The sequence below is a fragment of the Perissodus microlepis genome, chromosome 7, assembly GCF_051167445.1.
Source record: "Perissodus microlepis isolate ML-2025 ecotype Zambia chromosome 7, ASM5116744v1, whole genome shotgun sequence".
NCBI classification, from domain to species: domain Eukaryota; kingdom Metazoa; phylum Chordata; class Actinopteri; order Cichliformes; family Cichlidae; genus Perissodus; species Perissodus microlepis.
The window spans coordinates 24,724,378-24,744,107 of record NC_140467.1 but is presented as its reverse complement, the minus strand read 5'-3'; the positions used below and the strand labels follow the sequence as shown (position 1 = coordinate 24,744,107).

The 19,730-nt window shown below is 38.9% G+C and overlaps 1 protein-coding gene across 1 annotated transcript in view; it reads left to right on the top strand.

Moving 5' to 3' along the window:
• The window catches only part of agbl1 (AGBL carboxypeptidase 1), a 56,899-nt gene extending 40,159 nt beyond the window's left edge, over window positions 1-16,740 (top strand). The window contains exons 15-26 of the mRNA XM_084934323.1: window positions 12-92; window positions 279-427; window positions 911-998; window positions 1,582-1,714; window positions 5,247-5,400; window positions 9,508-9,688; window positions 11,073-11,202; window positions 12,086-12,217; window positions 12,396-12,458; window positions 12,856-12,969; window positions 15,024-15,178; window positions 15,431-16,740. Of these exons, the coding sequence (XP_084790449.1) occupies window positions 12-92; window positions 279-427; window positions 911-998; window positions 1,582-1,714; window positions 5,247-5,400; window positions 9,508-9,688; window positions 11,073-11,202; window positions 12,086-12,217; window positions 12,396-12,458; window positions 12,856-12,969; window positions 15,024-15,178; window positions 15,431-15,701 (1,651 nt within the window). The 3' untranslated portion in view covers window positions 15,702-16,740. The remainder of the gene's footprint in view (window positions 1-11; window positions 93-278; window positions 428-910; window positions 999-1,581; window positions 1,715-5,246; window positions 5,401-9,507; window positions 9,689-11,072; window positions 11,203-12,085; window positions 12,218-12,395; window positions 12,459-12,855; window positions 12,970-15,023; window positions 15,179-15,430) is intronic.
• The last annotated feature ends 2,990 nt before the right edge of the window (window positions 16,741-19,730 follow it).

Genomic DNA, 19,730 nt, shown 5'->3' with positions numbered 1-19,730 from the left:
CCGTCTGTCAGTCTTCAGTGTCAGTCTGATTCTTTGAGGTTTTTTTCCAAGTTTGAATCTGGGAATCTGAGAAAGGCTGTTCAGGTCCGCAGGTATGTTGTGTTGAGACACACACACACACACACACACACACACACACACACACACACACACACACATTATCACCACAAGTTTAGGAGATCTAAGCTTATATTTCATTATTACTAATTACTGAGAAAATAAATCATGTTTCATTTTAAATGCAGTACAAAACAACAGTGTCGTCTCTTCTCTTCTAGATATGAATATGACCTCATATTGAATCCAGATGTTAACTCTTCTCAGCATACCCAGTGGTTTTACTTTGAAGTTAGTAACATGGCAGCCGGTGTCCCATACCGTTTTAATGTCATCAACTGTGAGAAGAGCAACAGCCAGTTCAACTATGGTGAGGTGGTTTGTGTGTGTGTTCCCTCATTTATAAACTTAATTTGTCACTATTGTCATTATTGCTTTATACATAAATCAGTGATGTCACATGGTACTTATTTACTCTCCAAATAGGCGCGCAGGTGTTTGTGAAGAAAATAAGCACTCTGTGACATCATTTCATTTCATGTGTGACGAGAAAAAAACTTTGCATTTAAGCATGACTGCAACTTTCCACACTGCATGATTATGCAACCATGAAGCTGAAAGAATAACATGCTGGAGAGAGAGCAATTCACAATCACAACTGATTTAGTATCACCATTTTACCCAGTATGTATGTTATTAAACAGGAAGCTGGAGCACTGAGGGAGAACCCATGGGGACATCATGAAACTATACACTAAAAGTTACCCACTGACCAGTGTATTTGAACCCAGGAACTTCTTGACGTGTGTGCGCGTGCGTGTGTGTGTGTTGTGTGTGTGTGTGTATACTGCAGGAATGCAGCCGGTCCTGTATTCAGTAAAAGAAGCCCTGGAAGGTAGACCACACTGGATCAGAACTGGAACGGAAATTTGTTATTTCAGGTATGAAAACATTTTACATTTTTTTCATTAATTAGAGAGATGTTGGAAATCCAAGTGTTGGAGAGTAGCTTTAGCAGGCTGCTGAAGGCAGGTCAGACCTCGAAAAACATTTAATAAGGGGCAAAAAGACACACGGGTTTGAAACTTGTGTAAATTAGTCATAGATCAAGCACAGAACTGTGTGTGATTCTCCAATAGATACTTCAAATGAAGAAGTTCATTCATTAAAAACCCCCACTGAGACTAACTGTAATTGACAGCTGATTTTAGCTGTTCAAAACAGATGTTAGCAGTAGCAATTACCAGAGGCCTATCCATCCAAAGAGACAACCATTCACTCTCAATCTAGAAGCAGCAATTAACCTACCATGCATGTCTTTGGGAGCAGCTTCAGGCGCACTGACCTCACTAGAAAAACAGTCAATAGCACCATCTGGTGGACTGGGAAAAAAACCTCCCAAAACATTGTATTTTTGTACGTGTGCCATAATATTACCTACTGTTCGACTATGTTGTATCAGTTCCCCTGATTTAGATAGTCTACATATAACAAAACATTTTTTTTCTCAATTTTCTCCAACAGAAACAACTTTTGTCCAGCACAGGGCAGAAGGAGAACTACCTTTTACACCCTGACCTTTACCATCACCTTCAAACACAGTGAGGATGTCTGCTACCTGGCCTACCATTATCCCTACACATACTCTGCTGTGATGGTATTTTTTTTAAAAATTCTTTTCATATAATAATCCCGTTTATTTACTTTGGTCAGAGTTTAAACTTAATGTTTTTGTAGAATGTTTATAACCCTATCACAAATAAAGTTGTGAAGCTGTGTAAAAATGTAAACAAACTATGATGAGTTTCAATTCATACAAGTCTCAGTTAAATAATACAGTATAATTCACACTTCTATATACTAGCATATGTACAAGTGTGACATATATAGTGTAAAAAATCAAGAATCTAATTAAGTTCATGAACATTAAATCATAAAAGTGACATGTTATAGTCATTACACAAAGAAATATTTCAACACCTTTTTTTGTTTGATTGTTTGATTTTGATGATTATAGCATATTACTCACATCACTCAAAGTAAAGCCTGAATATCTATAAAGTCTGTCAGCTGATGGACTCTTGTAGTGCCTTAAGATCTCCTACAATGACTTGATAAAACAGAGGACCAAAGCAGCACCAAAACCAGCCGATGACATGGCACCTTATATCACCTTAAACTGCAGAAACTTCACACTGGACTTCAAACGTTTTGGATCCTGTGTCTGTCTGTGCTTCCTCCAGACTCTAGGACCTTGATTTCTAAATGAAATGCAAGTTTTACTTTCATCTGAAAAGACAACAGTCGAGTTCTTTCTCTGGCTCAAGAGTTTCTTGATATTGTGACATTTGCTGTCCCTGTCCAGAACATTTCTGTTCATGGTGGCTCTTGATACTCTGACACCAGCTTCAGTCCACTTCTCGAGAAGCTTGTTAATAGACAGTTCAAGGCTGCAGTCATCCCTGTTGCTTGTGCATCCTTTCGCAGCACACTTTCCCCCTCCAGTCAACCTTTGGCCGATAAGCTTTAAAATGCCAGTCTTTTCAAACCTTTCTTGTGGAATTTGTTGATAATTGTTATCTGGACTGTATGTACCTTACTCTAATCTTTGTGTACAGATATAGATACACATGTTGGGAAAAGCTGCATCAAGCCACGCAGATGACACAGTTAAATAATTTCAAATGTGAATCCATCTCTGTTATTTTAACAGCAACCATAAGCCCCATAACTATAACCTGAACAATATGGCAATATTTTATATTACAAAGACAGATAAGGTGGTTACTAAGAACTCTTTTATTACCAGAAAAATCTTTATTTTTTGTTTTCTTTGTATTTTAGATCATGCGTTGCCATCTGAGATGTCACAAGCAGGCTAGTCAATATAAAATCTCTTCTTTCAGCTGCTCCCTTTAGGGGTCACCACAGCAGATCATCTGCCCCCATCTCATCCTATCATAGTATCCTCCTCTGCCAGACCAACCCTCTGCATATTCTTCACTACATCCATGAATCTTTCAGTCTGGCAGCTCCATTTTCAGCATCTTTTATCCAGTATATATATTTACTAGTTCTCCTCTGCACGTCCTGATCATCTCAGCCTTTACTCTCTAACTTTGTCTCAACCTGAGCTGTCCCTCTGATGTAATCATTTCAAATCCTATATCTTCTTGTCATTCCCAATGAAAGTCTTAACATCTTCAGCTCTGCCTCTCTGTACATCATAGCAGGTCTCACTACCTTCTTGTAAATCTTGCCTTTCTCTCTTGCTGCTGCTTCTTTCACAAATTACCTCCGATACTCATATCCACTTACTCCACCCTGCCTTGACTCCCTTCTTCACCTCTCATGTACTGTCCGGTACTTTGGATGGTTGACCTCATTTAAATTATTCGGCGTTCACTACCTCAGCTCAGCTCCCTCTTATTCACACACATGCATTCGGTCTTCTGGCTTCTAATGTCTTTCATTCGTCCTCTCTCCAGTACATACCTCCACCTCTCCAGGTTCTCCATATGCTCCTTATAGATCCTATGTCATCTGCAAACATCAGAGTCCACTCCTGCCTGATTTCACAAGTCAACCTGTCCATCATGACTGAAAACGAGAAGGGGCTCAGACCAGATCCCTGACCAAATCCCACCCCCAACAGCTTTATCCCCTGTAGTTACTACAGTTCTGCACCTCACTCTTGTTCTGGAAAAACTGATCAATATGAAGCAGAAAATGTAATTTTATAGGTTCTATGTGAAGTTGGTTTATAAAGACTATTTTGTCTCAGACAACAAACATGAATTTTGAGTTTTTTAAGCTATGAGCAGTTCAGACATGCAATCACTGTTTTTATGTGCACCCTTGTTCACCCTCATTTGCATCCCCTCCTATGTCATCTTGTTATTCAGGCTATGGTAAATCAGCTTTTTTATATTTAAACCTTTTTTAAAAAAAACTTTGTCTGCATTTGGGTCTTCCCTACCTCAACTGAATTACTATTTTAGCTCTATTCTCAAACCTCTGGGGAAAAATGTAACTCAATAAATAAGTACAATGTCTAAGTCTAATGTAAAAACAATGCAGTATACATTTTATACATCTTTTTATACACCTTTTTCTTAAATGGCCGGCTGTGGAGTGCTTACTCTTTCTGTTGCTTTTCAGCATACTGCACAACCTGCTCTGTGTTTTTCCCTCCACAGCTGCTATATAGTGAGGAAGGTTAATCACCAGATGCATGTCAGGTGTGTCATCCTCCCTAGCTGGCACCACACCTTTCCCTCCTGCAGTCACACCCCACTGGCACATAACTCCCACAGCCTGACTTTGGCTGGGAACCATCAAACCACCATCACCAGCAAATCTTCACATACCCTACCGAAAGTGTGACGTTTTTCTCTCAAGTCCATAAAATACTGAATTGGATATTTACTAGGACTTGGCACTTTCTCCTAGTTTTCTTTAAGTAGGTCAAAAATCCTGAACTGTAGTTCAAAGGGAGAAAATCCTGTCAAGGCCCGGGGCACCCAATACAGGATCCAACCACTGGTCCCAACTGGTTTTAATGTCACTAATGAAATTTGCAATACTGTATTTTAATCCAATTCAAACCCTCAACCTGATCATCAATCTGTGGAGGAAACAAACGTGAAACATTAAATACAGAGTAATTCATACAGTTCTTTCACCAGGCATGATAAATAAATAAAACTAATGCAGGATATGACCAACTTGAGCTGCTGTGTTTGGAGGGAACAAAATGCAGACCCAAAGAACACAATCCCCACAGTCAATCATGGTGGTGGAAATATTATGCTTTGGAATAGTTTTTCTGCTAAGGGTCCAAGGTCATGTATCATAAAATTGTAGACGAGAACCTCGGCCTTCAGCCAGAACAATGAAGAGGAGTTGTGGATGGGTCTTTCAGCATGACATGAACCAAAACATATCACCAATCAAATATCCAATAATTATTTTCCCCCACTGTACAAAATCAGCTGTAATTCTTAAGTAGTTAAGGTAATACTCTTGTTAAACCCCTTGAATTAAATTTGAAAGTCTGAATTTCAAAAACATCTTGATTGTTTGACTTCAGCTCCGCTCTGGTGGTGTACAGAGACAGAATTACAAGAAAAATATATCTGTTTTATAAATAATTATAGACCTAAGTATATATTTGTTATTTTTGTCAGGCTCACTTGAAAATACTGCAGAAATCAGTGGATCCGGCCAAGGTGTTTTTCAAGCAGCAGACTCTTTGTAGCACTTTGGCTGGAAACTCCTGTCCAATAGTTACCATCACTGCCTGTCCAGTCAGCAGAAGGTGGAAAGACCTGCACCAGATGCGTAAGTAGTGCTACTCATGTCAGGGGTACTTGCGTGTTTACACAGCCACATTGGAATGGTAGAGGGACTGGTACTTATATAGGACCTTTCTATTCAATTTGAGCACTCAAATAACTTTCTATTACAAGTGTCATTCACCCAGTCACACATTCATAACAGATTCTTCAATTTCATGGTGAACACATGAAATTGTCAACCTCACTCACTAACGCTATATGCGTGGAGAAATGTTTGCATTTTTTCACATATAATTATCACTAGAAAATATTGTTATTTTCAGTTGTTAGACTCAGAATTATAATCTAGGATGCATATGTATACTGTCATGTTTCTCTACATGAGAACATATTGGAGCAGCTTTGGGCCCTCTGTGCAGAGTTTGAACATTCTCCCTGTATCTGTCTGGGTTCTCTCCAGGTACTCCGCCTTCCTCCCAAAAACATGCAGTTAGTGGATTAACTGGTGACTCTAAATTGCCCGTAGATGTGCAGAGTAGGCATTCTAACTTTTTACAGCAGAGAGTCATTGCCTCAGACTTATAAGTGATAATTCTCATCACTACTGCTTCATACTTTGCTGCAAACTGCTCCAGTGGAGGTCACCTACTGATGAAGCCAGAAGAATCACCAAATGTCTTCTTCAATTAAATTTTATTTATGTAGCGCCAAACCACAACAGTCACTTCAAGGCACTTTATCTTGTAAAGATCCTAGAATAGTACAGAGAAAGCCCAAACAGTCAGACTAACTCCTATGAAAAAGCACTTTGGCAACAGTGTAAAAGGAAAAATCTGTTTAAACAGTGAGAAACCTCCAGCAGAACCAGGCTCAGGAAGGGGCAGTCATCTGCCACGACCAGTTGGGAGTGAAGGGAGATGGACAGGACAAATAAAAGAAAGAAAAAGCACTGTAAAAGAGAGCCAGAGATTAATTAATCATTAAATGCAGATTGATGTATGAAGACATGTGGAGTAAAAAGAGGTGAGTAAAGAAGAAACACTCTTACTGCAGTGTAACTAAGGGAGAATTCACACTCACCTGATCTAGACTGAACTGTAACCAAAGGAAAGTTTTAAGCCTAGTCTTGAAAGTAGAGAGGGTGTCTGAATCCAAACTGGGAGCTGATTACATAAAAAGGGGGCCTGAAAGCTCAAGGCTCTGCCTCCCATTCTGCTTTGAAAAACCTTAGGAATCACATATTCCTAGGGTATTGTATCATCCAGGTCTTTATGTCTTTAAGACATTCCTGCAGTTTAATTGATGTGTCTCATCTGGCTTCATGAATAGACAAAGCTACACTACTAGCCAAAAGTTTGGACACACATTCTCAATTAATGTTTTTTCTTTATTTTACTACTTTCTACATTGTAGATACAAACTGAAGGCATCAAATATATGAAGCAAGATATATGGAATTATGTAGCAAACAAAAAAGGATAAATAGCTCTAAATATGATATGTTAGATTCCTCAAAGTATCCACCCTTTGCTTTGTTGACAGAGCTGCACACCCTTCTCTTCTCTCAATGAGCTCCATGATGTAGTCACCTGAAATGGTTTTTAATTCACCAGGTGTGTCTTGTCAGGGTTCATTTGTGGAATTTTCTTGACTTCTTAATGGGGTTGGCTCCATCAGCTGTGTTGTGCAGAAGTCAGGTTGGTACACAGCTGACAGCCCTATTTGACAACTGCTAGAATTCATACTATGGCATGAACCAGTCAGCTAAGTAAAGAGAAACAACAGTCCATCATTACTTTAAGAACTGAAGGTCAGTCAGTCTGGAAAACTGCTAAGAAACTGCTACTATGGAAAAGAAACAAGCAGAAGAGATTTGTTTGGGCCAAGAAACACAAGAAATGGGCATCAGACCAGTGGGAATCTGTGCTTTGGTCTGATGAGTCCACATTTGAGATCTTTTGGTTCCATTGGCAGTGTGATGCAAAAAAAGTGAACAGATGGTCTCTACATTCATGGTTCCCCACTGTGAATCATGGAAGAGGAGGACGTGTGATGGTGTGGGGGAACCACAGCATCCTGCAGCGACTCAGGACAGTGACCCCAACACACACCTTCAGGCTGTGTAAGAGCTTTTTGAAGAAGAAGGAGAGTGATGGAGCGCTGCACCAGATCGCCTGGCTTCCACAGTCATCAGACCTAAACACAATTGTGATGGTTCAGCACAGTACTTCTAATTCCCCTGGCTTCTGACCTTCTTTTTAGTTCACACTCAAAGCAAACATTGCATCTGTAGTGCCATAATGCTCCTCACTAATTGTCACCTCTTTTTAGCTTAGCTTCAACAAGTCTTTGCCATATCTTTATGGCATAGCTCATTTTTTGTAGTCAATGCAGCTCACATCATCTTTGTTCTAGCATTCTTGGTGGTGCACAGGTTGGTCAGTCTGGTGTTGCAGTCTCAGGCGACTGCTCTATCTGCTGGTAGCTGGTGTTTTGCCCCTATGGTATTCCTGCCGATTCCTTGGCACATACGACCCATATCCACAATGAGTGACAGGTTAACTTAAGAAAGCACCAGCAATAAGAAAAATGCTGCAAAAGCACACAAAACACAACGGAAATAGGAAAATTGAAAACGGAAATAGGAAAGAAAAGATGTGAGGTAAGAAAAGATGAGAGGTAAGTGTGTTAGCCTAACTATTAGCCTAAAAAATCCGTCATCAGTATTATATGAATCATGAGATTAAAACACTCTTACCGAGCATGTTTTGGTTCCTGCAACTGGTCCGTCGGGTTATTGTCTCCCCAGTCACTTCCCTTGTGCTTTTGGATTCTGTTTTTTCCTATTTCCATTTTCGTTTTTCCTATTTCCTATTTCCGTTGTGTTTTGTGTGTTTTTGCAGCATTTTTCTTATTGCTGGTGTTTTCTTAAGTTGCAGTCCGTTTGGCCTCTCAGGGCCACCGTATAAATTGGATCAAAACGCTATACAGCTCTCCAAATGTGTCTGTCAGGACAAATGATCTTAAGATGATCTAAGATAAGCCTATATGCTGATGATACATTACTTTCCTTGGGAACACAAACCTCTCTTCTGAAGACAATCAGACTCACTGCTAAAATCACATTCATATCAGACTACTCTGCTAACTGGAGTAAATTGACATTTCTGCCCCTAAATTGTAAATTTGTAAATTTCAGAACACCTCCACCACTACACTACAGTTGGGCAACATTAATTATCTTCATAATTATGTAGAAATGTACTTCTAGATCACATTAGTTTGTAGAAAATGCATGCCTCTTTAAAATTTTAATTGGATGAATTTATTTCTCTCTGATCTCTCTGATCAATTCCAGTGCTTAGTTGGCGTTGGTCGACTGTAGTCACATCTCCCTGTGTGTCTTGCACATGGCTGGTGGTGGACACGGGGTCAGTGGAAGTCTGACAGTCTCCTGCAGGGGTCGGTTGGTGTTTTGGGGCATCGATTTTAATCAGAAAATCAATAATCAAAACCCACCCCTACCACTACTCCATTTCTCTTCCTGTCTTCCAACCAACAGTTGGACTCCACCTTCACTCCATCATATCAGCCACCTTTCTCACTTTACCAGTTATAGCCCGTACTCTCACCTCCAGACTCCAGCACCAGTTGTACTGTTTAGTTCACAGATCTGTTTGCTTGCTCTTTGTAGATCTTTCACATTAAAGTCACAGACACTCAGCTTGTTAACTGTATGTTAATTACGACTGTTCCACAGCAGTTGTAATCGGCTTCTGGGTCTCACCATCTTTGACTAAATCTAAAGATTTTGTTAAATTAAAAATCTGATCTGGATAACGATGTTATCCTGATAGACATTATTAGTTGGTTTTAGATGTGAGCCATTGACATGCCTTATTACATAGCATTTTTCTAATCTGCTTTAATACGTTGTACTTTATAAAAATGCTTGAAAAGAGACCCAGTAAGTGGTTACAGAAAGAGGGTGATAGATTGCCAGAAGCAGAAAGAACAAGACAATGCTATTGGCCAGACCTCATACAGGCTACACCCAGGGGAAGATGCTTGATCTCTAGAAACTAACTTCCTTGTTCAATATGTTATATCATTAGGCAAACTGATGATTGTGTGATAATAATTTTCCTAGGTAATCGCCCCTATATTGTACTGACCAGCCGTGTGCATCCTGGTGAGTCCAATGCCAGCTGGGTGATGAAGGGCACTTTGGAGTTTCTGTGCAGCAATGACCTGGTGGCCCAGAGTCTCAGGGAGGCCTTCGTCTTTAAGGTCATCCCCATGCTCAACCCAGATGGAGTCATCAATGGCACGTGAGTGAGGAGCAGGAACATTGTTGGAATGGTTAAAAAATTATATAATATACACTTTTACTTTACTTGAAACATGTAAGGAAACAATGCCCTTGGCTCCACTTACACCAGGCTTCTTAACAATGAAATGCTGCAGGTAGCATATGCTAATGTAACTCCTACAATATTACAATAACATTCACTGTTGATATAATTTTTGTCATTTTTGTGCTTTATGAGTTACTGACAGTTTGAACATTCTCATAATTTAACCTCTGAAATCCACTGTGGTGGTGTAAAAACAGTTCTGATGCAATTGGAAAGCACACACTTTCAGCTTTAAATCAAAGGATTTAAGAAAAATATGGCATTAACTGTACAAGAAATATATCAAGTTCTATACAAAAACTTTAATTTTCAGAGACTCAAAACACATTTCAAAATGAGGACCAAAGAAATGAAGCAAGGAGTGAAGGAGGTAAAAAAATCTATCAGAAATAATAACGTCTTTACTTAACCTTTACTTAACCAAATCACAGTCAGCCTACGAAGTCTGCAATCAAGGGATGCATTTATGAAAGTAAATATGAAAAAAAAACAAACTTATGAACAGCAGAACCCCAGATGAACTTGTGCCAGAAAGTAAGGAGGAGGAGAGAAACAGTTAATAATCTAAAACATCACATCATCTGTCAAACATGGTGGAAGCAATGTTATGGGATGGGTATGTATGGTCGCCAGTCAGCCTCGGCACTGGTGTTCATTGACTGCTGATAGAAGCAGCAGGATGAAGAGTCTACAGGACTGCACTCTGCTCACATTCAGACTAATGCTGCAACACTGATGGGACAAAGCTTCACAGTGCAGATGAATAATGATCCAAAGCAAACTGCAAAGTAACCCAACAGTTTCCTGAGTTTCCCAAGAAGCCTGGCAGAGCGTCTTGATGTCTTGGTCATACAGATATATGGTTTTGCTGAACCAGAAAGACTGTCATTAGAACATTTTGTCACGGTTCAGTGAAAAAAAATACTTGAAACGAGACCCAGGAAGTGGTTACTGGAAGAGGGTGATAGATTGTCTGAAGCAGTCAGAACAAGAAAATACTACTGACGGAACCTCATACCACAGGCTATACCCAAGGGAAGATACACCAAGTCTGTATGGTTTACTAAAGATACATAAACAGGGTGTACCTTTAAGACTAAGTGTCTTAAAGGTACACCCTTTAAGTGTCAGACTTATTTCTGAATTCCAAAAAGACTGTTTTTCAGATATTGCAAACGCTTGATTGCAGTTGTTGCTTCCAAGGGCGGCCCAACCAGCTATTAAGTTTAGGGGCAATCACTTTTTACATAGGGCCATGAAGATATCTCTTCTGTCTCCTTCTTGTCTGTCTCCTCAGAAATCGCTGTGACCTGAACAGCAAAGATCTGAATCGTCAGTGGAGTAAACCAGACCCTCTTCTGAGTCCAACCATCTACCACACCAAAGGCTTTCTCTACTACCTCAACATTATAGGACGGAGTCCAGTGGTGAGATACACATGCTGTTATGTAATGTTTTCTTTTTGAAATGTTAAGCTCTTTGGTTTTGCTAAATATCTGTCCTGCATGTTTGACACACTTTCACACATTAGTTAATCTACATACATTACATCCAAAAATTATTTATTTGTTAATTAGATTTATTAAAAATTCAAATCAAAAATGTGTTGTAAAATGTACCATACAAAAAAAATGTGCGTAAGTATTCGCAGCCTTTCAGTTCTTGTCTTGTAAATTCTGAATTTGTCGTTTAAGTATTAGGTAGTGATGCCGTAGCAAGGCTTTGGAGCATGTGTTAAAAAAAAAAAAAAACAGGAAGTCTTATGAAGAGCTTATCAAAGCTTGCTTGTTTACTTCTTCTTTTTATTTTGGTTTGATGTTGGTTTATGTGGATATTTTGTTTTTCATTTGGTTATGCTAACCCGAGACTTGCATTATTCCAAATACCTGGGCCAGTTACTTTTAGAGGTTTGTTGATAATAAAGACCGCAAGTTGGAAATTCATTAATTCCACTGGCGTCTCTTTTTGTTTACACTTCAAGCTACCACAAGCCAAACTGACACTTGGAATCAATTTCAGCTCCAGATCTTTCATCTGCTTAATTTATTATGTAATAATTAGCAAACAGACCTGACCTAAACATGAAGTCATGAAATTAAATTGCTTTAGAGCCTCTATATAAAAATGGCTGTAATATCTAAACAGTGAACACTTTAGTTGAACCCGTTAAATTAAAACCACAAGTCTGTACTTTAATCACACATTAATTGTTTGACTTAAAATGCACTGTTTGGTTTCAGAGGCAAAATCACAAATCAAAATATTTTATTGTGCAAATGCTTAAGCTCTTTCTTGCTTCATATTTACTAGGTTTTCTGTGACTACCATGGCCACTCTCGAAAAAAGAATGTGTTCCTGTATGGCTGCAGCATTAAGGAGACTCTCTGGCAGTCTGGCTCTGCAGTTGACACTGTAGGATTGAAAGAGGATCCTGGATATAGGGTAAGAAAAGCACACACACAAAGCCAAGCAGGCCATAGGGGTTTCTGGTTTTGTTCTACTCGTTCACCAGCAGCAGTATTTCAAATTCTGAAACCAGAGAAACCAGATAAAATGTTTTGTTCCTCTCTCTCTCTCTCTCTCTCTCTCGCTGTCTTTATCATTCTCATCGCTTTTCTAGACCATTCCAAAGACCTTGGATCGAATCGCGCCGACCTTTTCTTTCAACAGCTGCAACTTTTTGGTAAAAGTTACAATACTAATAATAATTCTCATTTTGAAAATCACTGCATATAATAAATCCACAGCGTAGTTGTCAGTACAACTAAATACAACTACTAATTAATTCATATTGTTATCCTTCTCAGTATTGTAAGCAAAGTTGTACTAGTTGTCACTGTTAACTTCTTTATTATTAACACTGTCAGTTGTATAAAATAAATATCTCTGCCTGGAACAGCAGGTTAAATAAAGCATTATCTCAGCCATCTTCATGTATCATACCTCATCAACACCACTAGCACTGTTATTGTCATGTAGTGTTTATATTTGTTAATGTGTGAATAGTTATATTCATAACTTTTCTTATTATATGGGCCATATTCTCTTACCTACCCTTAATTCTGATTTTAACCTGTCAGGTAGAGAAGTCTCGCTCTGCTACAGCCAGAGTGGTTGTCTGGAGGGAAATGGGAGTTCTGAGAAGTTATACTTTGGAGAATACTTACAATGGCTGCAACCAGGGAATATACAAGGTGTGTGTGTGAGAGAGAGATTGGGTGAATTAAGGTACTCTAATAGAATTACTTAATGCTACTGTGCACTTTGGCACTTTTTACCGTTCATTTTGTGCCATGTGTACAGGGAGTAACTATGTGACCAGTTTAAAGCAGTTTTATACCTGTAGCTCTGTAGAGCTCCAGAGTGGCAGGGTTGGTGTTGATAAGGAGATCCTGACCATGCTGTGCCAATAATACCTCAGTGGGTAAAGTGTTTCGCTGTCAGCCTGCACAGAATACTTTGTGTCTCTGCTCAACTTGCCTGATTTACTAGACCAGACATGGTCAGAACTGCCAGCCCCTCTTTTTTTATTGTCACACCACCAAACACCATCTTCTCTACATGACACATGTTGAACAAGGGTGGTTAGCAGAAGGAAAATCTGTTGCAATGCTGAATCACTGAATCTCATCTACTTGCTAATGCTATGTGTATTTCTCTATAAAGCCCAGGTCGTAACAGATCTCAGAGCAGCCAAAGATAACCCGTGGCACTTTCCTTCGCACGCTGCTTTCCTCTCAGTTTACCAACACAGACCAGGGGTTTATTCACAATGCGTCTGTGCAAACCACTAGAAACAAGCTGCTGATCTCTCAGCTTGCCCAGCTCCAGCAATTGTTAATGGGTAATGGACACACCCTCAGAGAGAGAGAGAGAACTAGACTTTGTTATGAGATTGAAATATGTTTTCATCGACAACTTAGCAATAATGTAAAGGCTGGATGCGCATATTAATTGACAGGTCTTTATGGGAGCACTGTCATTGGTTCACACTTGTATGCAACTTTGTTTTGTTCTTGATGTTTTTGTTTTTTGGAGCACAAGTTCCTTTTGAGCTGGACCACTTAGCCTATGCACTTATAAATCTAAATCAAAACAGAATGTAATGATATGCAAATTTCATAAATATGGTCATTTCCCAAAGATTGAGATGTTTAGCATGTTTAGCACCGGGTAGCATGATGTCTTCTTTTAACAACAGGCCATAAAAGTCTATAAACTGAGGAGAGCAGCTGCTAGACTTTTGGATGCCCCATTCTTGTCTGAGAGATGATTTTTTTATTTTATTTTATGATGCTTCAAATGTTTTCAAATGGATAAAGCCAGTCTGGACTGCAGGCAGGCTAGTCCAGGTCATCTGCTGTTAGTGAGCAATGCTGTTGTCACAGTATGAGGTTTAGCATTGTCTTGCTGAGTCATGCAAGGACTTCCCCGAAAAAGCATCTGTTGCTAATCTTCTGGAGCCTTTCCAGATATGCAAGTTGTACAATTCTCTTAAACTATTTGGTGATTAGACTCAAATGACCCATCATAGCAGAACAGAATCCCACCAGTGATGGGACAGCACCCACCCCACACATCCACAGAAGAGCACTGAGATTAAAGTTTGTGCATAGACGAAGCTGATTTGCTTGGAAAAGGTGGGCAAAAGATGACTGGGCTAGAACAGTGATGTAAGAATTGAGTTTGGCAGCATGATAAAATGAATGTAAAGTAAAGAATAGCTAGTAGCTGAAAACCCAGGATAGCAGGGAGATGAGTGATTACAGATCTTCCTTATTGAACTTTTGCATAAGCTTTGCTTCAGAGAATCTTTGCCTGACTAAGATGCTCTTTTTATGCCCTACTATGTTACTGACATCTTGTCAGTTGTTCCAATTTGATGTAAAATGTTCCTTCTGCTGTGCCTCAAAAGGGCACTTTTGAGTCATGTTGGTCCATCAAATTAAAAAAAAAGATGGGTATTTTTAATTAAATAGTAAAATGTTTCAGTTTAAGCATTTACAATATTCTCTATGCTCTATTGCGAATAAAATATGCTTTTATGAGATTTGCAGATCTGTTTTTGTTTTCATTTTACACAGCATCGTGGCTTTTATTTGGATTGGGTTTGTAAAAAATCCAGTAGCGTGTTCCTAACAAATGTCTCTCAATGGGCAGTGTGCACAAATTTTCAGGATGTATAATATACTTAACTTGGCTCAGGAGGGGAGCGTGTCTGTGTGTGTGCCTGTGTGTGTTGTTACAGGGGCTGCAGACAGGAACCCAGGAGCACCAGGAAATGGGGATGAAGTTCTGCCACAGTCTGTTGTCTGTAACCAAAGACACAAGGATTCTATACAGCAGGAAACTCATCAACCATATTGACCTGGACCACAACATGCTGGACCACAAGTCTCACAAGTAAGCTACCGTTCTAGGGCGGCTTATCACATGTGGGTTTTCCCTGTGGCAGCAGGGAGGACAGTTTTTAAACCAGAGCAGTTCGAGTGGAATTCAGGTATTTATGGCAAGAGGTGATGAACAGCTGCTGATCTGATGCCACTGCTGCAAGCAAGCAAGCTGTGTGTTTACACAGTGTGTTTTACATAAAACCTACTTTGTTGTTTTTGGTGAACAAGACTTAACATGGCAATTCTTTCTTCTTTCATGCAGCTGTTTTGAAGACGATGAGCCTCCGTGTGCTGAGGAGATCGAGTACTCTGGTGGCTGTCCCACAATTAAAGGCAGTGATTTGGATTCAGACATTGACAGCAACATGGCCCATGTTGATGATGATGATGAGGATGACAAAGAGCACAGTGCTCAAAAACATCAGCAAGACAGCATCAGTCAGTCTCAGCAGTCAAGCATAAAGAACCACCTGTTTCCTCCACAAACCCGGCAGCCATCCGTTGATACACCTAGTGAGAGAAGACTTACGTAATGGTTTGAGCATTGCAAAATGATAAATCACAAGTTAAAAGGTTTTTTTTTTTAATAATTTACTTTCTTAACGATAGTAAGAGAGCATCAGCTAATATGAGCTGTAGTCCTTTAAACACAGCAGACTGTTCTGGATGAAAATAAATACTTGGGTTTGTAATTCAAAACCAGCTTAACTAGAATGTATTACTAAAGACTGAAAATACCAGGCATGTGATCAATACTTCATAACGGACTTTAACATAAACATGTATAGGCAAGTACAGCCATGACTTAAAGACTGGCTATTTTACTTAGACCTAAATTTTCAGGAAAGGAATCTCATAACTCCACCAGTTATGAGATGAAATGACAATAGTTTCAATGAATGATGAATTAAAACCAGTTCTTATTGAATATTTTTGTATGTAAAAGGTCATCAGCATAGTCTTAATGATACTGATAACATCACCAGTGAACAAAAATGCATGCTATAACAGTGATCTGCATTTTGTCTGTCTTTGTCATTGGGTGAAAATAATTTCGTGTTAGCCCTTTTAGTTAATATCTACAACATCAGTTTAGTGTTCCAGCATCTTATTGTGACTGGCTTTTTTCTGTCTGTACAACAGTAGGCACTACTTTGATTATTAGTAGGTAATTAGCAAACTGAAACAAACTTGGTTGTTGCTGTGTAAAACTTTTAAATCAACTTAGTTGTATTAATTACATGAAATACTGGGGACTGGTACTTATCTTTCCTCTTCTGTACCTTTGCAGAAAAAACAAAAACAAAAACAGGTGAATAGGTTTAACCTGCTTGGAAGAAAGAATTCAGCATGTTTCCCAAAATGTTCTCACCAAAATGTCAAGTTCAAATGTTATGCTGTATGTTATAGACTTAAAATGTTTAAACTGTAAGGCAAGGGGTGGTATTTGGCTTCTGAGTAAATATCAGCGATTTACTTTACAATTAATATCCTGCCAAGAACACATCCTGTACACCATGTTTTATCTTTTCAAGTTTCATTACAAACAAATCTCATAAAAGGTTAAAGAAACTCTGATGACTGATGGTCCATTTATTCATTAATATTGACTGTAATATTATCACAGAACTGCAACTACGCTGCCTTTACAGCAGTTGTAGTTTGTTTTGTAATCCACAAGGACACAATGCTGCTCTCAAGTGTCATGTATGAAATTATAAATGTTAACATTTTCCAGAAAGAATTTTTTTCCCAACATTTTTTGCTTAAACAAGCCTATGCTGATGGAATCTAAAATTTCTGAAAGTACATGAGTTTTTTTTTACCCAGTAGGTTAGCCTTTTAGCCTAAATTTGTGCAAGTATACGATAAATGATATAGTTTATACATTTATACAGTTTGGGGATTCCATGGATGGAGGATCCAAACACAGAGCCCACAGGGAACACAATAAAACCCCAAATCCAAATCTTAAATCCAAAAGTAGACATCCAAGTAAAAGCAAACAAGCAAATAACTTCAGCAAAGCTAGGGAAAGGCAAAATCTAAAAATACTCCAAAGATTATAGATGAGAAGCTTGGAAGTCAGAACAAGGTAAAATAGAAAGAACATACAAGGTCTCTTTGTTTACATTGTACTATATATACTGCACATGTTGTACTGCTGTTAGTACTCCTGCTATTTTTAACTCTGTGGAATTTCCATTTTGACTGCCTCCAGTCATTTTGCACCTTTAAATCACACTGGATCTTTTCCACTTTGACAAAACAATTTGAACTTTAGAATTTTATTGTGAAAAGAGGATCACCCGCAGGAAGCCAGATCAGTTGATATCCATCCATTTGAGCTCAAGTTTGAAATTGCTGATGCAAAATACAAGTGGTCAAAACTGCGCTTGCAGGAGATGAATAAGCAGCAATGCCAGAAGTGGTCAAAAAGTTTACAGGGAGATTTTTCATTTAATTATTGGTTATGGGCAAAGTTAGGTGGGAGAAGTAGAAGAAACTTTTATCACACCTAAATCCCATTCCTCCTCCCAGCTGTGAATTCTTTTTCTGCCATGAAACAGGACATCTCATTGCCCACTGTCCCTATCTCCAGTGCAAAGAGCAAAAGTTGCCAACTTTTCTGTATTATATACAGGTTCTGTATTTTTGATGGGCAAAGAGGAGGCTTGTGTCCTGATTATGGTTTTGCATGATATTGGAGCCATCAGCCCGACTCTTCTGGATAGGGGAGAAGATGTTGAGCTGACAGCGATGTGGGCGGATGTCTCTCCACTCTGCAGTGGTTGGTTGCATCAGTGGAGGTGATGAGCCAGAGTAGTGGGCTGTGGTAGACTCCTTTGTCATGTGGTGCTGAAGACGTTTTTTTGTTTTTGAAGCCCTTCAGTCTCAGATGCCGTCTGACGGTTATGGGACTGCAGTCAGCAGTCCCATAACCAGCGTCTTGACAGACCGCCAATTGGATCCTCCGGCTCAGTGCTGATGAATTTTTCTGTGGTCTTCCACTTGACGTTTTTGTTCCATAACCCTCAGGAACATTTAAGAAATTCCAAATGACTGTCACACTGCGTCCCACCTCAGCAGCAATGGCGTGCTGCAAGAGACCCTGCTTATGCAGTTCAACAACCCGACCACGTTCAAAAAGGGAACGTTTTTGTGCCTTTGCCATCAAAACGTCATGACAGTGTGACAGAAAATGACAATGTGGTCCTAAATTTTTGATCAGCTGTAAAACAGCCTGTTTCAGTTTAAGCATTGTTTTCAATAAATTACATGCTCAAAAAACAGTTTTGTCTCACTCCCAAAACATGATTTTTTGCCATTCGTCGGGACTGTAGGATGTGCTGATCTTTCTGACATGCTCTTACACATGTTCAAGACTCCGGCATAGTCAAGATACATCCCTGTTTGAATATATCCATCATATCTACATCCCAAGACCCTCAAAACGACTACCAGATGTGTGTTAGCACAAGTACAAAAATCTGCTATTTCAATGTGACAGGCTGCAATTGTGCTATGTCCAAAGCATGTTCCTTGATTTGCAAAATACCATCAGAAATAAAGGGATTTTAATGCCCCCAAACTGGCTGTGACACTTGATTTTGTTGAACTAACAAACATTTTAGGAAGGTTTATGACTTTTGCATTGGAGATTTAAGAGAGTCCAAGAATTTTATTTGATTGTCTCTAATCTAGTTATGTATTCTGAGTTTTACCATAAATTGGTGACTCAACCATTTGGTAGAGACCTCTATTTAAAAAAACAATGGGGTTGTTTGAATAAAAGAATAAAGATTATATTTACTGTGGCCCCAAATGAGGAAAAAATACAGTGAAAAAATGTTTTCATGTTTTTTTTTGCCGCTGCCTTTAAAGGCTCAAGGTCACTGAAATTTGATCTCGTTCAAGATTTTTAGTAGATACACAAATGGTATCAATTTGAAAATCCTGTCGCTTTGTTCTCGAACTATCACGTTCACGAGATTGTCAGAAAACTTGACCTCTGACCTTAATGCTGAGCTCAAGGTTTTTATAAGCTTAAAATTCATATGAGTTCAATTCAATTTTATCTATTTAGCGCCAAATCACAGTGGATTAATTTGCTGATTAATTTCCCAGGTAACAGACTGATTGAAAATAATGAGAAATTCTAATGTCTAAATCTAAAAGAGCAGAAGTGTGAGAGTACAACAACAGCATGAACAAAAATAGGTCTGAGGAACCACTGGAGCATAAATAAAAAGCAAGTGAACTTGGTTATCTTTCACTATCTTTCACCTCACAATCTGAACATAGAAATTTATCTTGGTCCACTTTTAGATCCATTTTGAAGAGGACTGTATGTAAAAACAAGATTTCAGGCTGCAAACAAGGTTTACAGTGTGCAATTTAAATGACAAACCCATGGACCCTATTTCAGAAAGCAAATTTAGTGAAAATTTGTGTTATTATTGCCAACAATGTTCTAACAGTGATCAATCACTGTGACAAAAAAGACACACAAACACTGAAAATACATTTACAGGCACAATGGAGGCATACAGATGAACATA